This window comes from Lytechinus pictus, chromosome 1, assembly GCF_037042905.1.
Source record: "Lytechinus pictus isolate F3 Inbred chromosome 1, Lp3.0, whole genome shotgun sequence".
NCBI classification, from domain to species: domain Eukaryota; kingdom Metazoa; phylum Echinodermata; class Echinoidea; order Temnopleuroida; family Toxopneustidae; genus Lytechinus; species Lytechinus pictus.
In genome coordinates, this window is record NC_087245.1 from 1,338,932 (window position 1) to 1,364,067 (window position 25,136).

At 34.7% G+C, this 25,136-nt stretch overlaps 1 protein-coding gene across 1 annotated transcript; it reads left to right on the forward strand.

Moving 5' to 3' along the window:
* Positions 1 to 25,136, forward strand: LOC129254064 (germinal-center associated nuclear protein-like). Its single transcript, XM_064103000.1, has 23 exons — positions 1 to 546; positions 1,312 to 1,443; positions 7,170 to 7,283; positions 7,535 to 7,697; positions 8,202 to 8,351; positions 8,895 to 9,003; positions 10,593 to 10,774; positions 11,177 to 11,394; positions 11,925 to 12,062; positions 12,643 to 12,846; positions 13,436 to 13,645; positions 14,235 to 14,544; positions 14,840 to 14,992; positions 15,329 to 15,559; positions 16,001 to 16,162; positions 16,712 to 16,835; positions 17,410 to 17,511; positions 19,782 to 19,866; positions 20,012 to 20,175; positions 20,953 to 21,079; positions 21,265 to 21,483; positions 22,072 to 22,192; positions 22,669 to 25,136. Exons 1-23 carry the CDS (start codon positions 461 to 463, stop codon positions 22,846 to 22,848), a joined length of 3,684 nt encoding a protein of 1,227 aa, XP_063959070.1. The 5' UTR covers positions 1 to 460; the 3' UTR covers positions 22,849 to 25,136.

The following is a 25,136-nucleotide window of genomic DNA, read 5'->3' on the forward strand; positions in this document are numbered from 1 at the left end:
AGTTGGGAATGGTATAACTTTGCCTTGCTGTAAGCACAATTTGAGATGTTGTCTGATTTGTGAATTGTCAAATCTTTGAGTTTGTGGTGGCACATTGAACAGACAGCTAAATGCAGCAGCTATTGCAAAAGCTCCACAAGCTGGTTCAGTTTGTTGGGTTATTGGAATGTACTCTATATGCACAGCTGTTCCATACAATAGATTGATTTGAGGCATTAAATGCTTAATTCTGTCCTGTGAAGACAATGAATCATACACAGATACTCGATTGGTGGAAGGGTCATATGAGGATGTGACCCAATGGTTATCAACATGATGGAAGTTGATACAATGTTTATCTCTAGGAATATCAATAGAAACTCCTTTAGAAAGAAGAACTTTCATGGCTGCAGGTGTCACTTGTCCAATGTATTGATCTAGTTGTGGACTATGATTTTTCATAATTGATACAGCTTGTTGTATGACATCATCAGGGATGTATGCTGCGTATTCATCCACTGAACTCATAGATTCTTTATTTAGATTCGACAAGGATAAGTGTTTTTTGTGAGTATTATTATTACTGATTGCAGTCAGTTCTTCTTTCCGTTGCTGAGTATTCACACTGCCAATATTACTCTGACCATGAGCACTTGATAAAATGCTATGACTCGGGGTTTTATCATTCTTGTTCACAGTGGTAGTGCATTTGTGACTTTTGAACTTTTGATAAGTACTAAACCTTAGGTTGCAAGCATGACAGTATGAGCATTTATGCTGAAGAAGTCTTTTCTGGGTTGAAAAGCTTTTACAGCAGTTAGTACATTTACAACTTCTTAATTCGTCACAGAGATCTTGATCATTAGAAGGTACTTGTTTAATGCACTTATGTAAGCTTATTTTTTGCTTGGAAGGAAAAACATTTCCACATTGTTGACATAAACAACATTTGTGTAGTTTCATCTTTTGCTTGGTGGAGAAATCTTGCCCACATTGTTTACACAAAGTGCATGTATGACTTCTGAAAGCTTTCAAATACTTGTAAGTTTGAGTGCATTCATTGCATGTGAATATGTTGCCATTGTATATATGGCTCCCTCTATTTCCTACAAGAAAATGATCTTCGTGGAATCTTTGTGTCAGTGAGGAAATAATACAAGTGACATTGTTAAAAGAAATATAACAGAACGCGAACAGCGTCAGGGTAAACATGTAAACAAAATAAGACATCCTTATATATAGTCAAGGTTATAATTGAGTATCAGGAGAATCTAGTTGAGATTACAAATGAGAAACCTCTGGAAAGTGACTTTGTTCATTTCTCCTTTACAGATGCCTTTCAGTAGTATCCATATACCGCAAGCAAAGTACTGTCGAGTGTAAGATTCTTTCTGTTTCAGTCAGTGCATTGAAGTGTTGCCCACGCAAAAAAAACTTGGAATACTTTGTATCCTGCAGTCTGAGGTAAAAAAAAGAAAATCATTGACTTTTAACACTGTACAATGTGTCTGTTCATACAAGGCCAAGGCTAAATATCTACTTTTGAGAGATTTTGAGTAGGTGTAATTCTATACTGATTAGCAATGAATTGATAAGTAATTCTGTTAAATGCCATTAATTATGATTATCCTCATTAACATCATCTCCATCTTTTTAATCAATTATTTCTTGAGTATTTATGATATAAATTGATATTATTGGGGTTATCATTCTTTTTTATCACCATTATTACATTATTCATGTATTATTAATTTGTTTGTGTATGAAATGATAATAATTGCTTTTTATTTAAATAAGCGGTAATTTTAAAACGAAATTCAATCTTTGTCATAAAATGATGTGTCAAAGTGAAAGAAAATAAGAAAAGAGAATAGTGAAAGTTTAGCTTATTTTTGGCCGTAATAATAAAATTCATCAAATGTGATTGAAACTGTCTTTTTGTTACCGTCACTGCATTTTTAAACTAAATGTAATTATACTGACAAAGATTTTGTTAATGATATAAATTTGTTCAATCCTTGGCCCAATAACTTTTGAACATTTTGTATCCTGCAATTGAGAATAGAAGACTGTTCATACTGAAACACTATAATGCCTTTATATACACCAAATGGTTATTTGCAGTTTGCATAAAGATATAGACAAATCCTGATGCTTTTGAAGTATATTGTATTTCTAAGAAAAGAATAAAGTACCAAAATAATGCAAAGTTTGATGTATTCAAATTTCTTACCAAATTGATTTGATTCTACAGAAAATTTTCCCCTTTATTTTGCACATTACACATGTTTTTTTGTGTCTAATGTTGAGATTTGATGTAATCTTTATGTAAATGCAAAATCTATTTAGCTTAAAGTTTTGAGTACTCTTGATCTCATTGATAAGTACATACATGTATTTAGTCATGTGCTCGTACATCAGATCAATGTACTCGAATTCACAGTTGAATACCTACATGTAATTGTAATTAAACTCTCGTTTTTCATCTTATTTTGACATACTTTTGCAAATTGAATTCCATCTAATTTTATCTTATGATACTAAATAATGAAGGTATAGTATAATTCATTATCATTTTAATAACACACTGAAGTTTAGATTAAAACCTTCATTCATTTAGTAGCTTTCTCAATTATAATTTTAAACTGGAAAAGTGTTTACCATATGATTAGTGATGAAAAGATTTTTCAAACTTGAATTTGCTTCAAATCAACCTCATCAAACAGATCACCTGTAATTCAAAATACAGAAGAAAAAAATTTGTCAAAATTAGAATACTCATTCACTGTCAATTCAAATGATTGTTTGCTTTTTGCATACAGATTATAAAAATTAAGACCTAGTATTCTATAATAGAAATACATATTGTTTTAATTTCCAGTTTAAATATGCAATCTAACTATCTAGGTTTGTTTTATTAGTATTTCAATTTTCAAAACAGTTAATGTTCACTATTGGAAAAAATGATATAATAAATCACACATTCAAAATTTTTATAGAAAATTAATACAAAAATGTCATAGACAACCATTTTCATTTCTTTCATTTATATTACAAAGCAAAATTGAATATAGTTTATACACTATTTTGCCTAACAAATTCCATATTGTATTATTGCCAATAATAAATTAAATTCAATTCTTTACCCAAAATCAAAATTTGACAAACTTATCAAATAAATAAAAGAATAATTTTGAAATAAATTGAATTCTGTATATAAATGCATTGAATGACTTTCTTTCATGAGATACCAAAAATATATCACCTACAAAGCCAGCTTATTATAGCACCAAGTCAAGTATATTAGATAATTTTTGATATCTCATTATAAAAGCATCCAATATGGTTAGAACTACTGTATATATTTTCTGTTTAATCCTATCATTATGTGTATGCAAAATATCCATGCTTTCTTGAGTGCATCATACAGTCCTTAAGACTCTGCATAAAATCATACTATATAAAGAGAAAATGAATTGTACTGGAAGTACATGTAACACATAATTGGTAGACAAGAATAAAGAAAATAGATGGAAGATATTATTTGATAGAAAGAATGAAGCTGTATACAGTAACATCCAGAACTGTTCACCTTCTCTTTTTAGAGTATGATTTCAATGCAATGTCTACACATGTATGATTCTTTGAGCACCCATTATCTAGAATGCAAGATAATTTGCTTTTCCTAAATCCTATATTTAAGTATATTGTTAGTTTCCCTTTCCTAGTGCCGTTCTATAGGGAGTATAAGCGACTTATTTACTGTTGAGGCTTTCCTCGATCGCACCACCATACTCCAATACTAGGCACCGTGTTTCTTTATTTCAATTGTGTATGACCGAAATTCTGTATTCATACGCCCTATTAGGACTGTTGGACTTCAGCCACTGGCTTCGGCACGTACTAGCCCAGAATTTTTCTAACAGGTCATATTCACAAGGGTACACTTAATACATCAATTTAAAATAAATCCAAACCTAATGTAGTAAAGAGAGCAATCAAATTCTGGATTAAATTTCCAACTTATAGAATTGTTTTTAAATCTCAAAAATTTTGAAATTTAAAATTAAATCTATAAGTGTCAAAATAAATCCAGTATTTAACTGTTTCTAACTACAGTCAGTTTGGATTAATTTCAAATCCATGCAATGTAGTGTGTCTACTAACAATTCTTCAAGATGAAAATAATCTATTGAAGAATGAAGATAATCTATTGAAGAACGAAGATAATCTATTGAAGAATGAAGATAATCTATTGAAGAACGAAGAATACATGTAACTTCTGCTACTATTGGCGTCAATGAAATATCTGTCAAATTTCACTCCTATTTATACATTTTACAGAGACCCTCTGCACCAAGTTTTCATCCAATCAAATTGTCTTCCTACAAACAACCAATCACCTTTAAAGACAAAAAAAAGAACCAATCAAAATCAAGATCCAAATGTTCATTAAGCTCATTTGAATATGCAAAATTTATTCATGGCCACTCCTCAGGTGTTTATCTCGAATTAGCAGCTGTTTTTAACTGAAAAACAACTTTTACAATGAACAAACAAGAAATGTACATTCAAACAAACAACATTTCTAATGTATTACATTTTTAGGTCAGTGCACTTGTACTTTCATGACCACAACATTCCCAAAGGTCAGCTAACCCAAACTTTAACATAATCTATACAAAACAGGACCCTAACCTCACACTTTCAACCAATCACTGTTCTTGAGATTTGCCTATAATGCAAATAAGGATCCTAAGCACACTTGTGTCAACCAATCACTAAACATATATATCATCCAATCCCTTCACAGCAAAGTCCACCAATTGCATTGCTTATCTATTCTGCACTGACTAATTGGAAATGACACTAAATAATAAAGATAACTATTTGCATATAATTTGTATATTATGCAAATAATGATTTAGTTTTATGCCAACCTAGAAGGAATCTTCAAAACAGATTCCTTCTAGGTCTGCATACAATTCAACTTTTTCATGCCTTTACCCACCATACATTTATGTGACCCTATTCTCATTAAAATCCTAAAACTAGTTTAGTCCAAACTACTGTAATAAAGGTGCACTAATGTGAATTAGCAATCTTCCAAACCAATTTCAAATGCACCATCCCAAGAAGCCAATTGATTTTGAGGTCAAATTAATAGATTTAAATTTTTTTTTGGTGTGTCGATAGATGACACCAAAATACACGCCAAGTTTAGAGTCCGCAGGTCAAAGGTCAGACCTCATTAAATATGCGAGATGGTTTCCGCATGATAATTTATAAAATACCCAACAGATTTAAAAAGTTTGTGGTATGCAGGTTGATCAAACCAAAATACAGGCTTAACTTCAAATTCAGAGTCCGCAGGTCAAAGGTCACAGCTCATTAAATATGCAAGTTGGTTTCTGCATAACTTATGAAATATTCAAGAGATAGAAAAAAAAATTGGTGTGTAAATAGATGACACCAAAATACAGGCTTAAGTTTTAATTCGGAGTCCGCAGGTCCAAGGTCGCAGCTCGTAAAACTTGCAAGTTGGTTTCCGCATGATCACTTCTGAAATATTCAACAGATTTAAAAAGTTTTTTAGGGGGAAGGTTGATGACCCCAAAATACAGGCTAAGTTTGAATTCAGAGTCCGCAGGTCAAAGGTCACAGCTCATTATATATCCAAGTTAACTTTCGAAATATTCACCAGATTTAAAAAATGTTTAGTGTCTCAATAGATGACATCAAATGACCTGACTTTCATATCTTCTATTAGAGATTATTATACAAAGGGCGAGCGAGTCTTTAGGTCAAAGATCTAAATTTCTTCATTATACAGTGCGTATCAAAAAAAAGTTTACACTTAGAAAATTATACATTTGTCATATCCTGAAGATTTTTCCACATTTTAACATTTGTACAGATCCATTTAAGCAAATGACTATATAACTGTCAAAAAACATTTCCACTTGAGTGAGCACCACTTACTTTTCAAAAGTTAGTCAATAATGATTCGCACAGAACTTTCAAATAGTTATGCGAATAAAAGTAGACCTTTAATAATCATGAATAACACGTCGAATTTAGCTAGTAAAATTGATTGTAAGATATATTTTACCTTTTGTATTTTGTTTCCTTTCCCAAACTACTTCAAGGTGTGCATTGCACCCCACCCCACCCCACACACCGAGGCCATTGTGACAATATTTGCTTTACACTTAGCTGTGATTTACATAAAATGGCTTAGGCTTGATTTTCATTTTGTCAATCATTGTCAAGCTTGGGAAAAATGTGGAGAAACATGTATTTAATAAAAAATGAAATGTAAACCCACTATAAATGATAAAAACTTAGTGAAAAAATACTACAGATATCTGGTATAAACTTTTGTTCAGATTCACTTATGTCCTCAGATCCAGCTGACACAAAAAGAGTAAAGGTTGTGTTAATTAAGTGTTAAAATTTCAATTTGAGTGGTAAAATGGTTAGAAAATGCTTGAATGTATCCGATTTATTTCAATTGACTTAAAGTGCAAGGAAAATGTAGGAGAAATGTTTCGCAGGGTAAGTTTGATTTCGCCCTTTCCCCTTGACACAGCGTACAAACAAGCATTTCTGTGCAAACAGATTTCTGCGAGCTTTACAAATCGGACAGTGCTCACTCAAGTGTAACATTCTGTCAAAACTTTTACTTTCATTGGATAGATGAGACCCAAACCCATGATTATATGTCAAAAAATTACCCACATGGTGTATATTTTTTAATTCCCAGGGCGTTTTCAAAGTGTAAACTTTTTTTGATACGCACTGTATATATGCATATTGGTTTCTACATGATTTTAAGTTCAATCATATTGAATGAATTTGTGATTACATTATTCAATACCCGTTTTCAAACTCAGCACTGCTGCTTGCTCTGATCGCGCAATGCAGGCGAGACAGCCAGAGGCGTTCCACTTGTTAAACATGCTAAACCTGTCAAGATTAAAGGGAACAACCTACATGTAAGACCATTGATAGTACCTTTGCTCAACTTTCTATACTAACTGTCATAAAAAAATGACTTTAGTGCAAGTCTCATTCGGTTTTCTAGTGCGAGGTGCCATTGAATGAAAGGTATGATTGATGATAGGTAAGAGTTCAGCAAGACATTTGAAATTATATTCTTGTCATGTTTTGTTTTTCTTTGTTTTCAGAGAGGTCCAGCAGTATCGACCTGAAGTAAGAAACTCTGAGGCTGTGGTTTTTGCTATCAAGGTCTCTGCAGCTTTCAGTAGTAATAACTATTGCAGATTCTTCAAACTTATCAGGTAATCTCATTTAGCATTTCTTCAATTTTGCTACAAATCTGGGAGAAAGAATGAATAAATATGGATGATGTATGTAAACAATGTATGAATGCCTTGAGTGTCCATTTTAATGCGAGTAATTGGAAAGGTATTTCAAGAGGTTGTTAGGTAGCCTACTATATTTGCTATGATCACAGACAACTGTGGCAGTGGTTTCTTATTCTTTACAACCCATTCTCATAATCTTATCTTGCCTTCCTATTTGTGTACAGGGTGGCTTCATTCTTAAATGCATGCATCCTTCATCGCTACTTTGTCCAGCTTCGATGTCTGGCATTAGAGACAATGAACAAAGCCTTCACCACACCCAAGGGTACCTCAATGTTTCCTACCGCTGAACTCGTCCATCTTCTGGCCTTTGAAGATGATGAACAGGTGAGGTGTTCTTGTTCCTACACCATTTTCTGTCACAGATGGATACATTACTTGTAATACTTAATCTGATGAATATTGTGATATAATAACAAAGATGTGAGGATTAATTTTTAAAACCTTGGCATGGTCATAGGTAAATCTGCCTTGTTTTCTTCTTATGCCAATAAGGTGTGTTAAGTGCAGAAATACTAATTTGTTACGGGTGTAAATTCATTGGTAGTAGGCCCAGTAATGCTCCATTGCATTAGCTACTGGTGGACCGGAGAAGTCATTGCCAAAAAAAATTAAGCTGCATGCTTGATAATCTCTGTTGCTGGCTTAGTAGCAGGTACACTCAGATCATGAAAAAAAAGCAGTAAGAACACTTCCTATTGAACGGAATGTGTATACATTTTTAAAGAGCTTAGAAATCCAGTAATTGAGTTTTTCTTATTTTTGTTATAGTGAATAGTGAAATGGATTTTAAGAAACGTCTACAAGAACTACTATTATTACGTTTTATAGGCTTCAAATTTCTGTGAGTGTCATGGTTTGGGTAATGCAGATGGTTGCATCCAACTTAGCAGAGGTGGGTTCATCTACCCGGAGGAGGCCATCACATCACAAAGAGCGCCCTCTGTAATTGAAGCTAAGAATGATCAATCAGTTGGAGAGGTAAAATAAAGTAGTTTAAAATTTCCTTGTATTTATTATTAGGCCTAATGGCCCATATTTTGAATTCTGGTTAAATAAGGCCACGTTCTATGCCTGTAATAAAAACTCTTTTTGTTTGAATTATATGGATCTAATGTTTCCTCATTCTTTAGTGGTGATGAAAATGTTTTTTATTCCTAGACAGCTATTATTTATTTGAGTGCCAAACATTTTAATAAACTGAACCTCTAGTGTCAAAGATTTGTTAAACCATATGTTAAGGCCAAAGCTTAAATCGAATTGGAGTTAAGAATACGAGCCTAAATATATCTTTTTCATGGTATTCATGAACATGCTTTTTTTTGTATCCCTTGACATGTTTTACTTTGTATGTTTTACTTGTCTAAATGAATACAATACAAATACAAAAATGCTTCCTTTATTCATTTGATCCAAATACCCAAACTATGTTACTGTAGAATTAAGAACATTGACTTGCAGGTCTAGCTTTCTTCAATGTTATTGGTATTTATGTATATGTGGATTGTTTGATATATCCCATAGGTAGTAAACAATGGCCCTCTTCCTTTAGCTCCACCACATACTCCTATATCAAGCTTTGATGTGAATGGAAGACTTCTAGACAGAGGTGTGGAAGATAAAACCGGTCAAGGTACGGATAGTTTGACAAAAAGAAGGGTTCTTAAAATTGGATGAATAATCTTGATTTGTGTTATATCTGAATTAATTGTGCTATTCATTTATCCAGTTGTCTATATTTAGCTCATTTTATTGTCTCACCTGCATAGCAGAGTGAGACTATAGGCGCCGCTTTTCCGACGGCGACGGCGACGGCGGCGGCGACGGCGGCGTCAACACCAAATCTTAACCTGAGGTTAAGTTTTTGAAATGACAGCATAACTTAGAAAGTATATGGACCTAGTTCATGAAACTTGGCCATAAGGTTAATCAAGTATTACTAAACATCCTGCCTGAGTTTCATGTCACATGACCAAGGTCAAAGGTCATTTAGGGTCAATGAACTTAGACCATGTTGGGGGAATCAACATCAGAATCTTAACCTAAGGTTAAGTTTTTGAAATGTCATCATAACTTAGAAAATATATGGACCTAGTTCATGAAACTTATACATAAGATTAATCAAGTATCACTGAACATCCTGCATGAGTTTCACGTCACATGACCGGGGTCAAAGGTCATTTAGGGTCAATGAACTTTGGCCGAATTGGGGGTATCTGTTGAATTACCATCATAACTTTGAAAGTTTATGGATCTGATTCATGAAACTTGGACATAATAGTAATCAAGTATTACTGAACATCCTGTGCAAGTTTAGGGTCACATGATCAAGGTCAAAGGTCATTTAGGGTCAATGAACTTTGGCCAAATTGGGGTATTTGTTGAATTACAGCCATAAATTTGAAAGTGTGTTGGTCTAGTTCATAAAACTTGGACATAATAGTAATCAAGTATCACTGAACATCCTGTGCGAGTTTCAGGTCACATGATCAAGGTCAAAGAACTTTGGCCACGTTGGGGGTATTTGTTGAATTGCCATCATATCTCTATAGGTGTATTGGTCTAGTTCATAAAACGTGGAAATAAGAGTAACCAAGTATCACTGAACATCTTGTGCGAGTTATAGTAGTTTTCAAAATCAGCACTGCTGCTATATTGAATCGCGTGATGCAGGTGAGACGGCCAGAGGCATTCCACTTGTTGATATTTATAAGTCCCTTTTCCACAGTGTGTGTTTGTCAATCATATTCTTATAACCAAGTCAAGGATTTAAAATTTACTCTTGGAGCTTTGTTTTCCTATCCCGTAACAACTGATATTGGTGTTGTGTGACTTTGATATGAAATTAATCAATTTGAAAATGTTCTGATTTTTGTTCGTTTGCATTTTAATGTTAATTTTTCTGTTTTTTTTGTTTTACTCTGCAATTGAATATGTAAACAACCAACAGAACAGTAATCTAAAGTACAGTAGTTTCTTTTAAACTTCACTATAGAACAGATTATTATTTTTGCCCAACTCATAGTGAAGATGAATCACCAATTTTGACTATTTCCCCAAATGAACGTCAACAAAATTTTAGATATCAAAAGAAAAGTCATGCACACCCTGTTTAGGTAGAATAATTCTTAAGTAAATAAGGCTCAATTTCAATCTTTATCATCCACTTTCAAAGTTTTAAAGAAGGGATTTTATTTTTTCAAACTTCCATTTTTTTTTCAGAAATGGCACAACCAGAAAGGAAGATTGAGAAAGCAACCCTACAGGAACACCTGCCAATCCAACAAGTGATCCAGTTCCAGGAACCACAAACACGGGAGGTTATTCCAGAAGTTACTCAATATCCACAACAGGCTGTTTTACAAGCTAGGGTGGAGGAAACTAAACCCATTATAAACCAAGAGGTAGGTTGGCTTTGAGTATAAGGTTATAAGTGCAAACAACTTAGTAATTAATCTTGTGCAATACAATGAAAGGGAGAATGAGGAAATTGATTGTGTACATGTATGTTTGAAGAAATAAGGTACACTAAAAGCAATTCTATGTAGTCAGATATTGGATGAGGATACTTGTTCATTCATGTTGTACTTGTAATGATGTGTAGAATTTCAATATAATGAGGCAAATGACCTTGGCATTGTCCATGGTTGGGGAAAAATTCATAACAACATATCCATTGCCCCAAATGAGAGAGAGAGAGAGAGAGAGTGATTGATTAAAATACATAATTTTGTAGCTAGGCAATAAGAAATGTCTCCTTTATATTTTTAACTCAGTCTTACATTTGTTTCTTTCCCACCATTTAGGTTGTTAAAGACATCACCAAAGAGCTCTTTTTAGATGTCATTGATGAGATGATAAGAGACCTATCTATAAAGTTTATGGATACCCTAGCTCTCATCCAAGCAACACCTGGTGTTCTTACTGACCTCATAGATGCTGAACTACGTGCATTGAGCCATTGTGTTGCTATGGAGACTCTAGAAGAGGAACGCTATGCTGAGGCCGTGAGAATAGAGCAAAAGTAAGAATTGACAGTTCATTCCTAATAAGGAAAAAAAAACTAAACTAGCAATTCTTTGTATGTCGCTTTGCACCCTTTAGTTTCTGTGACTGAGTGATGAGAATGCAATGAAAGATAGAAGGAAGTGGAGGAAGGAGGAAATGTCATTTTGGCATGAGAGTCGGTTACCCTTCGCAAAAGGGAATCGCTAACTGAAATATACACGTATGATTACGTTATTATTTCCTGGCCAGTGATTATTTGGCTTGAAAAATGCTCTCTTGTTTGTAATAATATTAATATCTATACTACTTTTGTTTGTAATCTGCTTTTGTGTTCTTGTCGGGAGCCATCAATATGGCCACCAAGATGGATGCAGTGTGTATCTTTATCTAAATGATGTATTTGGAATTGACAAGTCATGTGGTCAACTAGTTAAAAGTCCATGTATAATTTCTTATTATTAGTACCCTTGATTGTGTCATCCGTGCTGATACTCTTACCTGTGCATTGCTTATATTACTTATCACTGTTTGTTTTTTCTTTCACAGGAGGGCAGCGGAAGAAGCATCAAGAAAAGAGAAAGAATTGAATGCTTTGAAAGAAGAGGCCTGTAGACAGATCACAGAGGAGATCTTGGATGAGATCATGGAGAGAACTCTTGAAGGGATTATTGAGAAGGAAATTAGGTAGGACCATCTTCACTATTTCACACAGTATAATATCTGTAGAACTACACTTTGTAATGGGACAATTACAGATGATCGATGCAATTTGATATCACTCTTTGTTTGCCTGTATTATACCTTGCCTTCCTTCTTGATAAATTTAAACATCAAAATTACGCCTCTCCATCAACCTAACCATCTCCTGAAAACAATGATCTTTCAGCTTTCTTGATGTCATGATATTCAACTATACTGAAAAAAGACCCCAAAAATCAAGCAAATCTTCAAAAGACATAAGTGCCATTTGAATGTGCTAACAAAAACCTTTTCTAAATAGATAAAATGTGTTTTACAAAGAAACAAAATGCTGTTACAATCCAAGAGGCCTTGAATTATATATACAAAAGCAGAAGTAAATTTAAAATAGAAAATAAATGTTGAGAGTCAAACCTGATTGGCTGTTGATTTTGTATATTCCCAATACTACCATTCCTTCACAGGATGAATTTTAATCACTTTCAAAGGAGAAAAAAAACACACAAGATGCTTTATTGCTGAAAATGTTACTATAAATATCAACCATTTCAAACTTGTTATGCAGTGAGTATGAAGCTGAGCTTAGGAGACAAGCCATTGAGCGCTGCAGCTTCATCACGTCAGAAGAGATATTACTTGACCTTGTCATGTCTGAGGTCAATGCCATATCAAATGAGGTCATTACTATAGCAACAGCTGAGAGAGACAAGAGACTTGCAGAAATTGAGGAGGCTTATCGACTTAGGCAACTCAATTTCCTTTACCAAAAGTAAGTCATATTCATGTTTTATAGTCCAGAATTAGAATATCAATTTGACTGTGCCTTTGAATAAAAATGATAATGTGTTTGAGTTTAAATATATGTTCCATTATAAAAGGACATTCTCGTCTTAGAATCTAGTTTGCATATTTATTGTTGCTATGTCTGTCAAGCTTTCTCATTGTCTAGACAACTTTTGTCTGAGAAGTATGCATAAAATTTGAATATTGTAGTAAGGAGTTCTGATCCCTCCATACATTCCATGATTTCATCATGAATAGCATCAATTCAAGTATATAGACTGGATTTTAGTGTTCAGGCCATAGTGCAGGCACTCACTCATGCTTTCCTGAAATGATATTCTGAAGGGTCAGTAAATCAAAACATGTGATACTGCATTCTAAACTCTTGATTTCATGGTACAACTCAAATACTGCCTGTAGATACAGGTGAAAATACCTTCTCAGGTTCTTCCCTCCCTCGCTCACTTTGCTGCCTCGCACTTGAATTCAAGGAAATTCGCAAATGCTCCCTGGGGCATCTCTGTATAATGAAGTTTTGCCTTCCAATAAGATTGGTGTCATTATGTGTTTAATAGATGGTGTCGTGCTCATGCAAAGAGGGTAAAGATACGTCGAGCTCTGGAGACCTTTCCTGCTGGACCACCCAGTCAGAACACAGCGGAGCAGCTTGAGGTCCTCTGGCCAAAGCGAAGGGAACACTTTGGTGAAGCGCCCTCTCCTGTTGACCAAGACACAATGTTGAGGTCGAGAGAACCTTTACCCATGTCTCTCAGCACTCCTTATGGGTAAGTAAACCATATTTGTAATTGAGGTCAAATCTCACTTCAAACCTGTTTACATCAGTTCTGCCCATCAATTTAAAGGAGATATTAATTGCTGAAGCAAGTTTCTTTCATTTTAAATGAGCATTTAACAGAAAGTCATCCACCTTCGATTCCAAAACACTTGTGTTGCTAATCAATAATCTAAGAGTACAATAAAGATTGAAAGAAAAAAAAAAAATAATAATCTAAGAGTACAAATCGACCTGTATTTTGCATCTCAACAGTGTTCTAGTGTCAACTAAGGTTCCTTACATTTTGCATTCAGCAGACATTATGTAGTGCTCAAGCACATAGACTACAAAGCATACATTACTGCTCTTATTGTATTTACTCAAATTCTGAGGTTAATCATGTCCAAGCCAAAAATATTTATTACCACAATGCAGTGATTTTTATTTGATATCTTCTTATTTTTATTGAAGTATTTGCAATGCCTTACTGAGTCATTGTAAGATTAACTAACATTGCCTTCCTAGTTTGCTTGTTAGCTGAAAATCTCAATCTTCTTTAGAGAGATTCTAATTATCATTGTATTCTTGTTGATATACAGTGTGGTTAGTGAGCGGGAATCCTTAGCTAAACACATCATGCAGCATCACTACCTTACCTACATCAGACAACAGAGGGCGTGGCAACCTTTAGACCTTCCTGTCATTTATAAGGAGAACACCTGTCCTTCCCAGCATGCATCAAACCTAACACGGCAGGATGGGGCAGCATGCAGATACTGGAAAGTGGTTTCCTCTCTGCCACAAGGGTCATGTGTCAACAGGAGCCCATGTAGTTGGCTGAAGGCTAAATTGAGGCGTGGCCAGATTTCAAAGGAGCTTAGGAGAAGTAGACTCAGAGATAATGAGAATGTAAGTTTACTTCACTTGATTTGTTCATTGAGTAGATCATCCTTTCATTTAAAGATCTGTGTATCCTGGGTATTCTTATGTCACATTTATGATAGTCTCGTCCCTTCATTTATAGGAATTTGACCTGTAAAGCAGATATTGTATGAGAGCTCTATGGGATATATGTCTATTATTGGGTGTAAGTTTGTGGCAATGGCGTGTTAAGTGTTAAAAACTACACACAGTGGGCAATTCTTGCTTTTCTGTTCTATATCTTTCTGTCTTGTGACCAATGAAACTATTCTTGTTATCTTAGGTGGAGACTTTGAGTCTGTTCACACAGAGATGTGGTTCCAATCCATTGGGTATCTGTACTAGAGCACTCATGGGACTTCCTGAAGGCAAGGATACCAGATACCAACTGATGGGATCCTCAGGGATCATCCTCGTTGTAGAGGGTGAATCACAGGTGAGATTAAAGTGAAAGAGGGTGATGATGGTGGTGGTGGGGATGAGGGTGGTACTGGTGGTTGGTTGTGGTGGTGGTGCTGTTGGAGATGGAGATGGTGAAGCTGCTGCTGCTGCTGATGATCATATTGATGATGGTGATGAATATGATTTTGAAGATTAATAAATAAAAATATTAATGATAATCCAATTTTTTGAACCAAAACAAATTATGTAGCATTCTGACCACCAGTCTTTTAACTGGTCCTTCAATTTGATATTTTGTCATGCTTTTCACACCTATCATATTTATGAATGCAAACTCTCAACCTTATACCCGTCTTCCAATTCTTTCCAGGCTTGTCTCAGAGATGCCCAACAGAGACTGAATGCTATCCTATCTCACATACCTAAGAGCCCATCTCTCCCTGTGCTTGTGTGTGTAATAAGTGATGAAGATGTGACATCATTCCAAAGCAGTGTGTCAGAAAGTCTCAAGTTACCTCAGCTGACACATGAAGGAGTGCTTTCATCTTGGAGAATGATTAGTATACCATGGGATATTGTCAAACTAGAAGCTTCTCAGCAGGTTAGCGAGTCATTTGTATTGAGCTTAATCAGTTTGTAGAGCATTGATGTTGAGATGTGTCGACAGGGGTTTAAAATCTAATCTAATGTGCTTGTACTCTTTAGAGCACAAATGTTTTATAAATTTGCTATGCTTTATTGTAATCATTTCCTTTATAACATAGATGAAGATGTTCTGCTTTATGTAGATGATGCACATTGGCTCTGTAGATTATCGCTTTTAGACTTACTCCGTATACGCTTTATTCAGAATAGCACAATATTGGATGGTATTATGGTTTTCTGAAGCATAACTGAACAAGGTTTAAGGAAAATGCTTCCCATTGTGCATCAGTAATATTACTGCATCATTGCAGTATTAATGCGTATGAACATGATATTTGCTGTGCAACCAGTAATTTCTTCTTATTGAACTTCATTCTATTTCCTTTTTTTTTATCAGCTGGAGGAAGGTATAGGATGGCTTGTCTCTCATCATCCTAAACCACCAGCTGTGGTGTGTGAGACGGTTAAGGAGTATCTAGATAATGGTCTATCACAGTTCTTTAGCATCAATGTCAATCAGCTCTCTAAGCAGAGGAAAGAAAGCGGACTGTTTCCATTGGTCAGTACTGAATATATGCTCTTATTCTATTCCAAAATATTTTCATTATGGATCCCTTGCTTTTTATATGATATTCCTGTGGAAACCTAAGTGGTCTTTAGTCCACATTTCTTTCAAACTGGTTTGATTATGTTTCCACAATGCTTAAAGAATCTTAAGTTGGCAAGCAGTCTTTTTTTGCATACTATGGTTCCTTTTCATAATAATAACCAATGCACAATATCCATAACAAATATACTGTCAGCCCATCAGATTGAAGGATTTCATGACCTTTTAAACTGTTACTACAAATTTGTTATTATAATAAGTTTTATGAAGCGGGCCTTGGGATAATTATGTGGCATTATTATTCAGATGTTGAGTTTTCAAGGTAACTGTAAATTGGGAAGTCTTTCTCAGTCATCTCAGAGAGGAATAAGGATTACATCCCTATGAATAGTAAGATTATTTGATTGTGTAATGAAAGTATTTGATTGTATGTATGAATGATTTATTAGCAATTTTGATATTAAGCATGTACTATTACATAATTTTTCTTCTTTATTTCAGTCACCTCAGTCGATAGTAAGTCTGTATAACTGTGTTATCAGTCATCTATCGTCTGTAGCTGGGTCGTCATCTCTCTCTGATATCTCATGGCCTCCAACAGAGTTTACAGGTCCTCAACATCCAGGTACGTTGTATTCTCCAAGGCCCTGTCTTGCAAAGAGTTGCGATTGATCCGATCAACCTCAACTATATGGAAATCCATCAAATGTCATAATTTTTTCTTCAGAAGATTTGCACGAGTACTTTGTGAACAAAGAGGAAGCACATTGAAATCGTCAAGATAATGATGAATGTATGAGTATGCATCATCTCTAGAAAATATTTTGAACAAATTTGCAATTTAGATGTTGACGTTGCTGGCCGTCAATAGTTGTGATTGATCGGTTAAATTGCAACTCTTTGTAAGACGGGGCCCAGATCTGACAAGAGAAGATGGAATGTAGTGAATTTATTTATTTATAATTATTCAATGGCTCCAAAATAAATGAATGTTAGTTATAACCTGCTAATGAATGTGATGCTGGCGAGGACAAATTTAAACCTTTTCATCTTGATATTCTTATGTATCTACAACTGTGAGTTGAAGAGGATGCAAATATGCAAGTTATTTTTTTCTAGATGACCTCAGTTAATTATTTTAACAGTAATTACTCCTAATATTCTGCATTTTTTTGTTTCTTTTAATTTTGTTTTTTCAGATCTTCCTTCCTCAGACTGGAATAGTCCTAGCACTCTTAGTCATCTTCATACAATCATTAACAACCTCAAGCTACCTGATGTGCCTTCTCTAGAAAACAGTGGTAAGGATTCCTAAATCTGCACTTAACGTCAAAGAACCTCAACTAAATTCTTAATCCTCATAAGTATTCTGAATCAAAACTCTATCCAAACCCTAACATTGTCTTTTGAGAAATGGAGAAAGAAATTATTGTCACAGAAGTCCCAGTTACCAAGTGAGATATATTTTATATTCCTTATTTATTATGGAAGACAAGTTATGAGCAATATAAAAATCTAGACTTATTGAAAGTTTGTCTTCCAAAACCTTCATACTGTAAGGCCTAATTGGAAATGATAATAATTGGGCTTCACAAAATAAAGGTTCTTGTTTCATCGATGGAAGATTTCTATTCAAGGTTTAGTTTTTGCAAGTAAAGGTTAAATCTGTTTTGATCAGCATTGTGGAAGCTTATGGCTCTGATGTCTGCAACAAATTGTTTATTTATTTTTATTTTATTGTTATTTTCATGGAATTTATACCACGTTGATTACCCATTTTTGTCTCGCCTGCATAGCAAGAGCGAGACAATAGGCGCCGCTTTTCCAACAGCAGCGGCGTCGTCAACATTGAAATCTTAACCAAAGTTAATTTTTTGAAATGTCATATCTTGTAAAGTATATGTACCTTGTTCATGAAACTTGGACATAAGGATAATCAAGTATTACTAAATATCCTGCCTGAGTTTCAGGTCACATGACCAAGGTCAAAGGTCATTTAGGGTCAATGAACTTAGACTATGTTGGGGAATCAATATCAAAAAGTTTTTTACCAAGGTTAAGTTTTTGAATTGTTGTCATAACTTAGAAAGTATATGGACCTAGAAGAAATAACCAGTTGTCTCATGATGTTTCAAACGTAGTTGGAAAGCGACGTTTCGTCTGCAAGCTGCTAGACTTCTTTAGGCAATGAGCAGACGCTGCTGCGCACGGGTTATATAGCGTCGGTGAGGGGATGGCGTGCTTGGCTGCACGCTATTGTCTGGCTCCTCTCAGGCGTGAGCCGCGCTGTGATTGGCTGAAGCCGCCGGCCAATCTGTGCTCGCACCAGTGCTTGGCACGCTGTGATTGGCTGTGATTGTCTTTGCTCATTGCCTAACGAAGTCTAGCAGCTTGCAGATGAAACGTTGCTTTCTAACTACGTTTACATCTTGAGACAACTGGTTATTTCTTCTACTCAATCCTTCACCACGATGAACCTCTTCCACATCATATATGGACCTGGTTCATGAAAGGGTAATAGTGTATCACTGAACATCCTACCCGAGTTCGGGGTCACGTGACCAAGGTCAAAGGTCACTTACGGTTAACGAACCTTTGACCATGCTGGGGGTATATGTGGAATTGTAATCATAACTTTAAAAATTTATGGATCTAGTTCATGAAACTTAGACATGAGAGCAATTAAGTATCCCTGAATATCCTGTGCAAGTTTCAGATCACATGATCAAGGTCAAAGACCATTTTGGGTCAACGAACTTCGATAATATTCAGGGTATTTGTGGAATTGTAATCATAACTTTAAAAGTTTATGGATGTAGTTCATGAAACTTGGACATAAGAGTAAACATGTATCCCTGAATATCCTGTGCACGTTTCAGGTCACATGAGTAAGATCAAAGGTCATTTAAGGTCAATAAACGTTGGCCGTATTGGGGGTATTTGTCGAATTAGCATCATAACTTAGAAAGTTTATGGATCGAAACATGTAGTTCATGAAACATAGACATAAGGGTAATCAAGTATGTTTTTACACGTCTTAGGTCACATGATCATGGTCAAAGGTCATGTTGGGTCAATGGACATAGTATTTGATTATCATATGAGTATTTTCTTTTGTGAATGATTATTCAGTAGCTGTTTTCAAAGTCAGCACTGCTGCTATATCGAATCGCGTAATGCAGGCAAGCCTGCTAGAGGCGTTCCACTTGTTATTAAAATAAATCAATGAATATTATGATTCATCCAGTAAACTTGAATTGTGAGTCTCAACTTTACAGTTTTCACAAATTTCCAGTAAAAGATTTATAATGTTTAACATTCTTATTAGAAGATCAGAATCAGGTAATATTCATAGCATCCCTATTGTGTCATATTACTCAACCAAACAAACTTGTTTATATTCTACTTTAGAAGTACAATACTTGTTTCTCCTTTATTTGAAAAATAAGCATATTTATCTCTACTTTGGAAAATTGATAAGCATATTATATTTTTGCATACTAGTATTCCATTTTGTATAGATGTTGTCAGAATTGCTACTCTACTTTTTTTTCTTTCCTTTTCCCTTTAGATTGGTTATCAGTTTCTGAAGCATGTATCAAATATGTGAATGACCTTCCAGGCAGAAACAGTGATAAGGCACCACTCTTATCCAGGTAACCTCTTCTTTATTTTGTCTCAATTTCTTAAATTTTATGACCCATAGTTTTCCATTTGCATATAACCTCTCTATCATTCTATTCAGATTATATATCCTCTCCTCGTATAGTGATTAAAGAAGTTTCATTTGTTTTAATACAGGGTGAGATGGTTGTTGGACAAGAGTAGACGAACCTTTGAAGATACATGCTTTATGACCTTTGACACGGAAGGATGTGAACCGTCTTCCCAGCATGCACCATGGGTAGACATCTTAGAGGAATGTGTTACATACATGATGACAACCCTGTCCAGTGGAATGGAAGGTAAGAATGGTTTAGCTTCCTTTGAAAACTATGGAATGCAGCATAATTTTATTACATTGTGAACAATGATACTTTAATATCCACCACGTGTATGTTACAAGCACTTTGATAATAGTATTTATGAGGCGCCGATTATCTGGTTGCCTTTTGAATTGCACACTTTATATCACCCCAGCTGTAGCTCCAGCTGCTAAAGGGGCTTGGTGCATTCAAGGAATCGATCCTACCAGGTACCCATTCACCTCTCTTGTGTCAAGTGTAACACAATGTGAATCAATTTCTTGTTGAAGTAGATTACGCCATGACTTGGATTCGAACCCATGATCCGCTGTTTCAAAGTTTGGAGAATCCGCTGGGCCATAATGCTTCACATGTAATTTGTTTTAAATGTTTGGTATCTAGCTTGTATTTGGACACCGTGATTAAAACTTGCATATTTCTTTTTTCACCTTGAATGTACAAGGTTATTGTTTTTTTGTTTTTTTTTCCTTTATTTTGATGATCGTACTGCTCCCCAATATTAATTGTACATAGGGATATCCCTTTAGTTATTGCATGTATGACTTTATACTATCCAGAAGTATTTTCTGTCCTAATACACATCTGGGTTTGTAAATCCTTGATTTCAACTGATCAAATGTCCTGTATTTATCAGCACACTCTCTTGCTCCACTTACCTATCTTATTTATTTGGTCTTTTCGTTTTCCATTTTAAACTTCAACTTCATTTCAATGTTTCTCATATTCTTTTTTTTTTTGGGTCTTTCCTCTTATAAGAGAACCAATCTTCAGGCAATCAACTAGTGTATTTCCACCAGTCTGAACTGGGTCAGTTTGAATTTCCAATCAAGTGGAAACAAGAAATGAATGAGACGTTAGAAGAATCAGTGGTGCAACATGAAAGGTGAGTTATCTTGAAAACTATGATGCTGATGGTGCTGCTGATAGTGGTGATGATGATGATGATGGTGATGATGATGATGATGATGACGACGACTGAGGATGATAATATATTTACTGTGATGATATTTTGCTTTCTAATTTCAGTATCATTTATAACCAACAAATGAATTTCTCATATAATTCCAGCATGTTTGAGTCCATCGTTGAGGCAGTATCAACACGTCGATCAAGCTTGGCAGAGGAGGAGTTGAATAAGAAAGAAGAGAGAAGAAAGAGAAGAGAGGAAAAAGAAAGTCATAAGGATCCTAGCTTCCTTCTTCCAGAAGATGTTACTATGACGATAAGTCGTACCTCAAGGGGACTCCTAAGGAGGATGCTGGATAAGGAACGAGAAGAGAGCAACAGGTATTTTCTACTTCATTCAATTGAATTTAAATTAAAATTTTATTGTTCAACAGATGTTCAGATTAAAGGTAAAAGAAAGTAGTTGCAGCAAACAATTAATTCATGAGAAAGTCTTTAAAAGCAAGGTTAAAAGCCACAATATTTTCATAGATCTTGTTCTGTACATTGAAATAAACTTTTTTGAAATCATGAAATCTTAGCTTAAAACCGATAATTCTGATAATCACTAACACAGAAAGGCATATGTGGGACAGTGCATTAATATTGTTTAGAAAAATACCAAATATTTTTTGGAATTCCCTGCATATTTTGCTAATTTCTCAGCATTTACACTTTTTTCCCTGAGCCATTTGGCATGTATTTTTTTATGAATACAAACACTTGGGTGGTCATTTGATTGGATTCTGTTCGAACTCATTTTTAGATCGTTACCACAACTGTTATATATCTTTAATACCTGTCTTAATTATCAAATCAGATTGAAAGAGGGATACTTTCCAGTACATTCCTATATCTAATGAGTCAATTTGGTAAAATAGGAGGAGTAAATCCGTTGAAAAATCCTTTTTCTTTTTTATTTTGTTATAGGTTTGAAGCCATGCTGACAAGCTTTCTAGAAGAGCCTGATGAAGGCCTCCAGCAGAGGTTACATGTACAGATTAACAAAGAAGAGCCAGAATTTAGACTTCAGCTTCCTCCCTTTCCAAAGGTGAGCAGTTAATTTTATTTATCTATTATCTATTTATGTTCTTGTCATTGTACTAGAATCTTTCTTTGACGTAAATTGTCTTTTAAAATCAATAAAACTGTCATGGTTAATGATAGTAAGAGTATGGGAATCAAGAGCAGTAGTCGGTAAGTATTTATCAGAACAACACTTTAGACATCAACATTAATTCTTTGCATTGATCAGATGTATTATTTGGCTGCATATCATTGAAACAAATTCTTTCTATCCACCCATCTCTCCCTACTTTCTCATTTCTCTATCCCCCTTTCATTCTCTCTCCATCTTCAAACTCTTTCAGTCTTCATATTCCTTCCCATCTTCTTCATGTCCTTCCTTTGCTCTTTCTCTTTTAACTTTCTCTCCCCCCCCAAAAAAAAAAAATTGTGCTCTATTTTGTTCTATTCTGCCTTTGCCACCTCTAACTGTTTTGTCTATCTCATCATCTTCTTCTCAAGGCATCTCTCTCAAAGTCTGTAGAGGATCACCATCCCATGAACGATACACCTATTATCACCTTGGAAGAATCAGACGACTCCCTCTCTGATCAAATCAACAGCCTGAAAGAGAGACTAGCATCTGAGAAACAAGAAGCCTTGATGGCTGAAATGAGACTAAATGCTCTACTTGGACTATAGTAGCTAGCATGCTTCCTTAGTAGTAGTGACTGAATGACCTAGCCTTACGAGAGCTCTAGCAGTTGTTCCAAACCTCCTGTGGTTCATGATACAGCATTTTGGAGCATTTTTAGACAAATTTGAAAGAATATATTAGATTGAAAGTGCTTTAAGTGCATAGGTAATGGCTGATCTTGAGTTAAACCCAAACGAAATGCCCTTCTTGATATTTTCAACAAGCACAGAAAGAAATCTCTCCATGCAAGACTGCTAAGACTATAGCATGATGTATTCAGATAAATTCATAGACTGTTTTGAAGAGTTGTAGTCTGGATATATACAACTCTGCCCTTTGTGTGGAGTATTTTATCACTGATCTTCACTTTCAGCCCTAACATTCTACTGAAATACTGGGAGAGTTAATATTTCAAATCTCTTCATATCAAATGATATGATATCAGGATATGAAGGAAAGACTGATCCCCAGGAAAATTGAAGGACTCCTCTTAAATGAAGCAGTTATACAATAATTAGTCTTGATGGGAATGTATAAGGCTACATACAATTGAAACATTGTTTTCAAAGATTTAAAAAATCAAGGTTGTATTGAATTCATTAAACTTGTTGAAATATACATACTATATTTGGAAATGCTAACATAAACATACAAGTAAGGTGAGTTTATTGACAAGGCGACAGATATTGCTGAAATAAAATGGAGATATTAATCATTATTCTATGTGATGTCAATGCAATGGCCTGTATGATAGGGATTTCATATATTGTGGGTGGGCTTGAAATGAGAGTAAATCACTTAAATGCTATTTGATTGATGAATCATGTTCATGATTCTATCTACAGAAAGTAATTTTAACACAGCCCTTGAAGCAAGGTTTACAATGAATAATTAACTGTCAAGAGGCCGTACATACCAAGAATTCCCTAACATGACTTGGCTCTGGCATAAATCCATGCATTGAACCAATTGTTCAGGGTGGGGGTGATCTATTGTCTCATCCCCCCCCCCCCCACTTTAATAGTATAACATCACAGATTTATGCCAATGCTTACCAGGATCCAGGAAAAAGGTTTAGAAAGATGGCAGCTCATTGATGTGATTGATAGCTATTCATGTGACAGCTTTTCATGGGGGCTGACTTGTGGTATTGAGTTAATGATAATCAATGATCTTGGTGCCCTATGCAATTATGTCAACATGGAACAAGATCATGATCTGATCACCTATGGTTTAGAACAAGAAATTTGGATTGTTACCCTTCATCTTTATTGATAACTTCATGATAGTCATACTTCCGACATTATACTTTGTATGTTATCCTTCCAAGCCTGTATTCTGAAGCCTGTTTTCACTAAGACACATTACTTAGGAGGAGCCTGAAATATATAAACTTTGATTACATTGTACACTTCTTTTTTAGTTCTTTCTCCATGCTAAATGATAAATATAACTATTTTAGTAATTATTTTCACACAATTATGATTGAATAGGAGTTGTGAATAACCCAAGAAATTAAGGGCTGGGTTTAGATTTGGTAAATTCCACAAATGATTTCATCACTATTCCAGTTCACGAGAAGATATGAATATGTCTGTCCTTAATATAACAGTTATGATATTACTGATATGAAATGAAAATATGTTTTGTAGGATAAATTTTGTGAAATTTAATGAAATATTTATTTTGATTGGATGCCCGATCCAGATAAAATATCTGCATGTTTTTTTGTTTGTTCTCTATCTATATTTACCAAAGCAAGAAATTGGCTGAGAGTCTTAGGATGTAATCTTTTGGGGGTTTTTGATATCTTATCACTAAAATTGTAAGATTACAAAAAAAACTTTTTGAAAGATAAATAAAACATGGCCAAGCAAGGGTGCTAGATGTTTGACATTTTCCCAGAAAAATAGCTGATGAAAAAGGAATATAACATCTTTTACCACTGTTGTAAGATTGGCATATCAGATGATACTATTACAAGTCAAGTTGTTTACACTTTACTAAAGTTTTAGTTGGGCTTTAAACATCTGCTGTTATAGACCACAGTCATTGGACCAGAGTTTACATTAAACACAGGTTCTGAATATGGTTCACCTTTGTTTCACTTCCTTGTTTAAACTTCTTCCAATCTTGTCAGACCAGTAAGATATATGTCATATGAAAGAACTAGTAAAATGTCTCAGTTTTATGTTGTATTACGAATGTATCACGGCAGTTAAAACCAAATAATGTCATTTTTGTTTGTATTTATATATTTTGTAATAAAGATGTCTTCATATTAAGAATGAAA

What these genes read in the sequence shown, in the direction of transcription:
- LOC129254064 (XM_064103000.1), top strand. Translation starts at nt 461, where the DNA reads ATGACATCATCAGGGATGTATGCTGCGTATTCATCCACTGAACTCATA. An exon ending in AACTAGAAGCTTCTCAGCAG is followed by an intron (nt 15,560 to 16,000) that starts GTTAGCGAGTCA and finishes TTTTTTTATCAG; the next exon opens with CTGGAGGAAGGTATAGGATG. An exon ending in GAACGAGAAGAGAGCAACAG is followed by an intron (nt 21,484 to 22,071) that starts GTATTTTCTACT and finishes ATTTTGTTATAG; the next exon opens with GTTTGAAGCCATGCTGACAA.